Raw genomic sequence first — 9444 nt, forward strand, 5'->3', positions numbered from 1 at the left:
TTTGAATAGTCTTTAAGGTATGATGAAATTTTTGCCATTTCTGCCAAATGCACAACTTTTAATGTCCATTCCTCAATAGTAGGTGAATCTTCCTTCTTCCAATACTGTGCCACCAGTAACCTGGCAGCTGTTATTAAATTCAAAACCAACTTAGTTTCTATTACAGTACAATCCGTAACTATTCCCAACAAAAAAAACTGTGGTGTAAATTTAATCTTTTTCTTTAAAATATTTTGCATAATTCACCATATTTTTATCCAAAAAGCCTTAATTTTTTTACATGTCCACCATATATGAAAATACGTAGCATCTTCACATTCACATCGCCAACACTTAGGTTGTAAGTTTGGATACATACAGGCTAGTTTTTTTGGATCTAAATGCCATCTATAAATCATTTTATAAAAGTTCTCTCTTAAGTTTTGGGTTTGTGTAAATCTTACATTTCTAACCCATATCTTTTCCCATTTTTCCATCATTATTGGTTCTCCTATGTTTTGTGCCCATTTTATCATACAGTCCTTGACTAGCTCTGTTTCTGAATCTATTTCCACAAACACATTATACAACCTTTTAATATGCATTTGACTTTTGTCTCTTATTTGTTTTATCAAATTCTCATCCTGTTGCGAAATACCAATTTTTTGATCTTTTCTCCATCTGGCCTGCAGCTGCCCATATTGAAACTAAGTTCTAACTATTCCTTCTTCTCTTAATTGCTCCATAGGTTTTAATTGTAGTCTAACTCCTTCTTTATAAAGGAGTTCTTTGTATGTAGTCTTATCTTGCTTTTGCTCCAAATTTATATTCTCTATCGCATGTCTGGGTACTGTCCATATTGGTAACTTATCATTTAATTTATATTGATACTTTTTCCAGACACGTAATAGAGCATTTCTTAATATATGACTTTTAAAAGTCTTATCTACTTTCTTGTCATACAATAAATAAGCATGCCAGCCGTAGACCAGACCATATCCTTCAATATTTAATATCCTTTCCTCCGTTAAATTTATCCAATCAGTAATTGCTGAGAGGGCAGCGGCTTCGTAGTACAATCTTAAATTGGGCAATTTAAGACCTCCTCTTTCTCGTGTATCTTGTATTATCTTTTGATTTATTCGCGTTTTTTTCCCTGCCCAAACAAATTTATTTATGCCCTTCTGCCATTCCTTCAAATTTTCATCTTTTCTAAGTATAGGTATCATTTGAAAAAAAAATAAAAACCTTGGTAAAACATTCATTTTACTGCAGCTATCCTTCCCAGCAAAGACAGTTGTAGTTTTTTCCAATTTTCCATCTCTTTCTGTATTTTTTGCCATAACGGTTCATAGTTGTGCTGATATTATTTCGTATTTGTAGTCATAATATAAACCCCTAAATATTTAACCTTCTTAGCTATCTCAAATCCTGTTACCTTTTCTATCTCTTCTTTTTGGCTTCTAGTCATATTTTTAGCTATTATCTTTGTTTTAGCTGTATTTATTTTAAAACCAGATACTTGTCCATATAAGTTAATTATATCCATCAAGGCTGTAATCGATTGTACTGGTTGGGCTAATGTAACAACCAGGTCATCCACAAATGCCGTAGCTTATACTCATGCTGTCTAATTTTAATTCCCTTTATTGTATCCGTCCCACATATTTTACTCAGTAAGATTTCCAGCATCAAAATAAACAATAATGGAGACGGGGGACAACCTTGCCTTGTTCCTTTTTCTATATTAAAAATATCTGTTAAACCACCATTGATTATTATTTGCGCTGTTTGTTTTTGATATATTGCCTTAATAGATTGTATAAAATGTTCTCCAAGTTGCATCCTTTCTATTAATTTTAATAAAAAATGTCAATTCAATCTATCAAAGGCTTTCTCAGCATCCAAAAATACTAGCACTGCGGGAACCTGGTTGTTCCTTCCCAAATACTCTAGTAAATTAACAACTTGCCTTTTACTTTTCATTTGTCTACCATTTATAAAACCAGTTTGATCATGATGAATCATTTGCTGCATAACTGTCATTAATCTATTTGCTAATATTTTAGCAAAAATCTTATAATCTGTATTTAAAAGTGAAATCGGCCTATAGTTTTTTGGATCTGTATGATCCTGACCCTCTGGGGTCTTCCAAGTTGGAGGTACCTCTCCTCCTTGTTGTATATTATTGAATAATTCCTTCAGTGGTTCCACCATTTCCTCCTGTAAGCTTTTATAGTAAACAGCTGTCAAACCATCTGTCCCAGGGGCTTTACCCACTTTCAACTGCTTAATTTCAACTGCTTAATTGCAAACAAAATTTCCTCGGAAGTTATCAATTGATTTAAACTATCCCTCTGCTCTTTTGAAGTTATGTAAATGTTTTCTATCTGCAAATATCTATCTATATCTATATCTTGAATTTTCTCACCGCCATACAGCCTTGAATAAAACTCTAAAAAAAATTTTTTTTAATCAATTGTTGCTCTTTACCCTTGTGTTTTATTTTCTCTATAGTCCTTGATTTCTGCTTTTTCCTTAACATATATGCTAACCACCTACCTGGTTTATTAGCGCTACAGAAAGTATTATGTTTAGCATATTGTAAGTTAGTTGCCACTTGATCTGCTATTAACATATTAAATTGACCTTTCAGTAAATTAATTGCCTCTTTAATTTTCTTATCCATTGGATTAGCTATCAAAGCTCGTTCCTGTTTTCTAATCTCTTCTTCTAATTCTTTTCTTTTTTCCCCCTGTTTTTTTCTAATATTTATTATTCAAATATATCAAAATGCCTCTCATATGTGCTTTACTTGTATCCCATACCATTTCCATAGATGTACCCTTTTGCATATTCATAACAAAAAATTCCTTCATAAATTTTTTACACTCTTTTACATTTTCTTCATATCTAAACAAATTATCATTTAACCTCCAGGACCTCCTAGGCCCTTTTCCATACTCCAGTTCCAACCAAACTGGACTATGGTCTGTCAATGTTCTTGAACAAATCTTCATATTCTTCACCCTAGAAAAAAGATCATTAGTAATTAGTATAAAATCAATCCTTGAAAAGGATTGGTGTCTATCCGAAAAAAAAGTAAAATCTTTTTCTTCTGGGTTTCTTTCACGCCAAATCGTCCATCACCTCCAAAAACGACTTGGGCAATCTTGCTTTTGTTAAAACATTTTGCTTAGGTCCTTTCTTATCCTTTTTTACATCCAAAACACCATTCCAGTCACCCAATAGGATACAAGTCTTGTATCTTCGTTTTGTCTTTATTAATTTTCAAACCAGCTACTTTCCCAAACTCTCCAATTTTATCTATCAATATAGTTATTGATGTTAATGGTTCTTCAAGAATAAAGACCAGGTCATCTGCAAATGCTTGCCATTTGTATTCTTCTTTTTGAATTTTCATTCCCTTTATGGCTTTTTCTTCTCTAATATTTCTGTTTAGACTTCTAATGTTAATATGAACAGCAGAGGGGACAATAGACATCCTTGTCTGGTGCCTTTTTTTATCTCAATAGAATCTGTCAATTCTCCATTTATCATTACATTTGCCGTTTGTTTATGATATAGCTTCTATTGCTTCAATAAATTTTCTGCCAAAGCCCATCTGTTCTATTTGAAGTAACATAAATCGCCAGTTTACGTTGTCAAAAGCTTTCTGTACATCTAAAAATATCAGAGCCATTTGCTTCTCAGGATTGTCAGGGCATTGATTAATCCCATTCTGCTTTTGGGATAATCGCACCTGATTACGAGGGGAGGAGCGAGACATTTCCTTGCAAGTATACTTTAAGAAAACAAAACCCGAAGATATTTTCTAAAAAAACTCATTTATTTGTTATAAAGAAAATAAAACACCTCACTAACTAAGAAAATTAATTGTTACATTTTGAATAAAAGTTCATGCCGGCTGCTTCTCAGCAGTCGGACTTCTGGGCAAGAGAACAAAGGAAAAAGTGTGAAGGAATTTGGATAGATGACACATGCGCAGTTTAGCTTACTGATAAGGATTCTTGGCAAGCTACGGAAAGTCTGACAGTCCAGAAATAATGAGCTCAGCTGGTAAATAAAAAACGCAGTGACAAGGACGGGCTTCATAGTATTCCAAAATGTCCAGAATTATTCTCATATTATCTCTAATTTGTCTTTTTGGCAGAAGCCCATTTTGATCTGAGTGTATAAAATTATTTAAGTATCTTTTAAATCTTTCTGCCAATATTGAAGCAAAGATTTTATAATCTGAATTTAGCAGGGATATAGGCTGGCAAACCATCTGGCCCTGGTGCTTTTCCATTCTTTGGTTTCTTAATTGCTTAAGTTAATTCCATCATCATTATGTTTCCCTCTAGCATCTCCTCAATATCTTTAGGAATCTGCGGTAAATTTGCATTTTGAAGATACCTTGTCACATTTTCCTCCTCTATCTTTTCTTTCTCATACAGTTGTCTATAGTAATCCTGTATAATTTTTTTCTTCTCTTTATTTCTAAATTTACTTTGCCCTTGGTCATCGATTAATTGTATTATTTTTCTTGATTCTCTCTCTTTTTTCAATTTGTATGCTAACCATCTTCCTGGTTTATTGGCATTCTCAAAGTAGTTCTTTTTAGTGCTTCTAATTTTTTGAGCAAATTCTTCTTTCTCCAGTTGTGTTTTATTATATCCATTTTCATTTTAATATCATTTTTTTGTGGACATTTCTGAAGCTCTTTTTCAAATCTCTTGTAATTATTTTCCAATATTTTATGTGTTTGTCTTTTCTTAACATTTCTCTTCCTTGTATAGTCCATTATCAAACCTCTAGCATAGGCCTTCATTGTGTCCCAAAAATTTTGCATCGACGCAGCGGCAACGCAGCAGCCTTCGTCAGATCCCCGGGAGCTCGTGGAGGGCCTGGGGAATGATGTGGTTGCTGGTGGCGGCAGCGGCAGTGCAGCGGCTGTGATGGCGGCCGCTGGGACAGCACCAAGAGGAGCAGCGACGGCCTGGTTGAATCATCAGCTGTTGGGAGTGGAAGGTATTCATTGGCGGTCTATCATCGTGGAATTGCTCCAGTTGGAGATCCCTGTAGAGTAACCTGGGAGTATGAACTGTGTGAAACCTGGGAGTATGAACTGTGTGAACTATGTGAACTGTGTGACCGTTGGAAGACCTGAGGGAGACCGGAAGGGCTGGATGGCTGTGGAGGAGTGGCTGGTTGGTCACCCTTGTACTGTCTCTCCTTCCCCTGTGGCCTAGTTTCAGGCATTATTATGGTCACCTGCCATCCGGACTGATTCCGCCCGCTCCGAAATACCCTCCTCTGGATCCATCTTATTCTCTCTTTGATATTGCCATCAGTCTGATTCCTTGTCTCGGCTCTGTATTCCATTCTATGCCTTTTGCCGTAAGGAGAGTTCTTAGCCTCTGGGCTGCGGGTACTGAGGGAGCCGGTTCCCTACTGCTGTTCTACTACCGAATATGACAGTCCATCTGCTTTAATGCCAGCCACCGTGAGAGGGTGCTTTCGGTTTATCTCACTCTCCAGTTACTTCAAATGGCTTGAGACTCCTCTCCATTGTCATGAGAGGACAATGGAGTCCAGGTGACCTGCACCTAATGGCTTTGTATTCTTTCTCCGGGACCTTTTTTTTCTGACTATCATTGCTGAATCCCTGGCCACATACCATCTTTACCCCTGGCTACCTGGATGTATTCAGCAGCCGAGCTTCTTGTGCTGTGAGACTCCCCCCTCTCGCAGGCCTGGCCCTCCACAGTATCGAGGGCCTACCTTGATGACGGGTTTTGGAACACCGAGAGGTGGCATGCGGTGAAGAGGAGGTTGAGGATTTTTTTATCCAAATTTTTAACTCAATTTTTAAGGGGTTCCGGGGGGGAAGGGTTGGATTGGAACTAGAGTTGTGGGTTTGGGGGATAACCCACTGAGGGTGGGGCCTGGTCTGACTGGAAGATCACGGCATGGGAGGTGCGGGGCTCGGGGTCAAGGAGGGGGTTAGAGTTTGTACCCATGAGGGCCATTACATCAGTACTGTGGGTGGGAGGGGCAGATACAGTGGGAGCAGGGGGCCATACCTGGTTGCGGGAGTGCACGCTCACTGTCTTTGAGCAGTGTTCCTCAGATTGCTGGATGTGAGTCCCTCCTTGTGAAGAGGGGTCATGGGGTACAGATGGGCTTGCTGATTACGTGCCTGGCTCCCTGCCACAAGAGAGCGGCCCTGCCCAAACTGCTCAATGTTATAGCCGGGGTGGCGGTTGATACCCCTAGGCTTATGGTCATGGGGGATTTTAACCTGCCATCCGTCGGTGAAGCGTCTGAGACAGCTCGGGAGTTCATGGCTTCCATGATGGCTATGGACCTGACCCAGTTAGTTCATGGCCCTACTCACATGGGCGGAAACACTCTGGACTTGGTTTTTGTCTCTGATCAGTGTCTGAGTGAACTTAATATAAGGGATATAGTGATTGAGTCCTTGTCATAATCAGATCATTCTCTCCTTCACTTCGACCTTCGAACCTCTACACCCCACTGCAGGGAGGCGGAACCGATGAGGTGGTTCCGCCCCAGGCGCCTGATCGATCCGGATAGGTTCCAGATGGAGCTTGGGCCATTCCCTGAGGCTCTGGCTCATGACTTGACCGAAGATCTGGCGGCCGCCTGGGATAGGGCGGCTGCTGGAGCTTTGGACCGGGTCGTGCCTTTGCGGCTTCTGACTCGGCGCCGATCTCACTTGGCTCCTTGGTTTACCAAGGATCTGAGGGAGATGAAGCACTGAAAGCGGAAAGTGGTTGGAGGGCCAGCTTTTCTGAATCTGACCGAACTTGGTAATTTCTAGTGCTTCAGCCAAAATTCCTATCATTATTTCTGCCAAATTCTCTCCTTTCTCTTCTTTTACATTTTGAAATCTGAGATAAAATTCTAATCTGTCCATCTCCCATCCAATTAATCCACTCCTGTCACGTTCAACTTCTCCCAATCTATTATCTATATCTTTAATTTTTTTCCTCCTTTTGCTCCTCATTTTTCTCAAGCTTTTGAAGTCTCTCTTCATATTTCAACATCATTTGCTGTATACTCGCAACTTTTTTGTCTGTCTTAAGTTGTTATTGTTCCATTCTCTGGACTGTTTGAAAAATCATCTGTAATGCCGTATCTTTCTCTTTCTCTTTTTCTCTATCCTTCTCCTGCTGAAGCATCGTCTGAATTGATCCTGGTCCTACAGATGGCGACGAGGAGAGTGTGGTTGAGGAAGATTCAACTGCCGCTACTTTTCTACTCATTCTGTCCAGTAGTCACCAAAGACCAGAACAAAAAGAAAAAGCCAAAAAAGTAAAGGATATGGGGAAGAAAAGGAAAGAAAGAGAAAAAAAAGAGGGAAAAAAGTAAAATAAACAATTCTTCAGGCTCTTCAAAACCCTAATCCACTTTGAAGAAAAAAATTGAATTAATCCCAATGTCAATAAAAATAAGATAAAGGAAGGTCAAATTAAAAAAGGGAAAGAAAAGAAAGAAAAGAAAAGCCAAATAGCCAACAAAAGAGAAAAATAAAAATCAAAAATAAATCTTCAGGCACTTTTACACCTTAATCCAATTCGGTTATATATGGACAAAGAAAGAAAAGTCCATCAGAGATATTATTTAAGCAGGGGAAGTGTACAGAAAGTTGTCACTTAACAGGAACAAAAAAAAAGTAATAGAGAATAGAAAAAAGTTTCAGGTTCTTCTGCAGTACTTCTGCTCAAACATTAACAGATCTCTCTCATTCTGCCTCAGACTCCTACTTCTGATAGTTCCCCGAAGAGCACTTGAGTAAACAATATAGATAGTTCCAACTTCCTCAGATGTGCTTCCAACAATCTTATCAGCAAGAAAGTTCAGAGTCCTTGAGTTGTAGCAACAATGTAAAACAATTGTTTCAATTTGCTACTTAAATAGAAAAGAATAACAAAATTTCTTATCCAGTAGATGGTAGTATTACACACTCTTCTATCTTCCCCATTAATATAATCCAAAAGTTCTTTGTCAGTAAAATAACAAATGAAAAATTAGAACTATCTTCAGAAAAGGAAAAGAAAAAATTAAATCCCAAAAGGAAAATGTTTTAAATAAATGGCACAAAGGCTTAAAAATGACTCTCAGTTCTGTCAGTCCTTTTCAATCCAGTCCCGGTCAAAAACAAAACAAAAGTTTAAAACTCCACCAGTGTAAATGTTTTCAGAATAAAAAAATAACTCCAACTTAATTTTGCCGCTTAATTTCCTTTTATCTCTGATTTAATTACCACTTCAATCTCAGGATGTTCTTTATATTAATTTAAATTGAAAATCTCTCACCGCATCGACTCACTGTCCTTCTATTCTTCTTCCAGAGCTGTCCCAACTTCAGCAGCTACTATGGCTGCCACCGTGCTGCTGGAAAAAGGGCTTCTCCCGGATCAGCCAGGGACTTTGCAGTGTTGCTGATCATCAGGATGTACCCTCCACTATCACAGTCAAAACAAGACTGTGAGGTCCAAAAAGGACTGTCCAGCAGCGAGGGTTTCGCCAATGATCCTGGAGCCCAGGAATCCTCCAACCATTCTGTCGCGACATCAACTCCTCTCAAATTCTACTCCCAAAATTTTGTCCCAAATTCTATAAGTTTCAATTGCATTGTAATAAATTTCCAATTTAAATTATCGAATGCTTTTTGGGCATCAAGGAAAACCAGTGTAACTTGCTTTTCAGGATATACTTCGTAGAATTCCAGAGTGTTCATTATGATCCTCATATTGTTTTTTATCTGTCGTCCTGTTAGATATCCATTCTCCATTGTGGGTGGAGACAGCAGCCAGGAATGGGTGTTCTCACCTGTTCAGATTGAAGGACTGAGTCTGTATCAAATTGAAGCTCCACCCTTGTTGCTGGGCATCCCCAGCTTTTGTCTCAGTCCTTCAGACTGGACAGACGTCTCGGGCTTTCCAGCTTTCTTCTACTTTCCTGGTTGCTGTTTTCCTTCTGTATTTGGTTATTTGGATTTCTATTTCTTTGAACTGTGAGTTACAGGGAACTTGGCCTTGTGTGGCTTCTTCCTTTTCCCCTGCAGGCTTGCCTGCCTGGGTGGATCCATTCTCTCTTTGACTGTGAGGCATTTCTCCTGAGAGATTGGTGTTGACATTTGTTCAACCAGGGACCTGGTGAGGAGCTTCGTGCTCCATTGGGGGCTACGCCGTCCGTTGCGACGATCAACTGGCCAGACCCCCGCGGCTATCCCAGCTCAAGGCAGCATTTCTAAGGCAATTTGTTACCGATTGCCTCAGGAGCTTTGCACTCCATTTGCCTGTTCTCTGCGGCATTTGGATTTACAGGAGCTTCGCGCTCCCTTTACTGGCTGGGAGGAGGATTCGGCTGACAGGAGGTTCGCACTCCATCGCCTGGCTGCAGAAACACCGCTTTGGGATCAGGAGCTTCG

The 9444-nt window shown here is 39.1% G+C and overlaps 1 protein-coding gene across 4 annotated transcripts in view; it reads left to right on the forward strand.

Moving 5' to 3' along the window:
• LOC148114229 (uncharacterized) overlaps positions 1-8676 on the forward strand; it is a 202125-nt gene extending 193449 nt beyond the window's left edge. For 3 of the 4 annotated variants that reach the window (XR_015733933.1, XR_015733931.1, XM_087892503.1), the window contains 2 exons: positions 7188-7323; positions 8363-8676. Coding sequence is in view for 1 of the 4 variants with exons in the window: in XM_087892503.1 (XP_087748629.1) it covers positions 7188-7323; positions 8363-8456 (230 nt within the window). In the remaining 3 variants the exon portion in view is untranslated. Of the gene's footprint in view, positions 1-7187; positions 7377-8362 lie in introns of all 4 variants that reach the window. The other variant, XR_015733932.1, reaches the window with a different exon arrangement.
• The last annotated feature ends 768 nt before the right edge of the window (positions 8677-9444 follow it).

This window comes from Pantherophis guttatus, chromosome 4 (genome assembly GCF_059756535.1).
Source record: "Pantherophis guttatus breed Tessera chromosome 4, ASM5975653v1, whole genome shotgun sequence".
In the NCBI taxonomy this organism is placed as follows: domain Eukaryota; kingdom Metazoa; phylum Chordata; class Lepidosauria; order Squamata; family Colubridae; genus Pantherophis; species Pantherophis guttatus.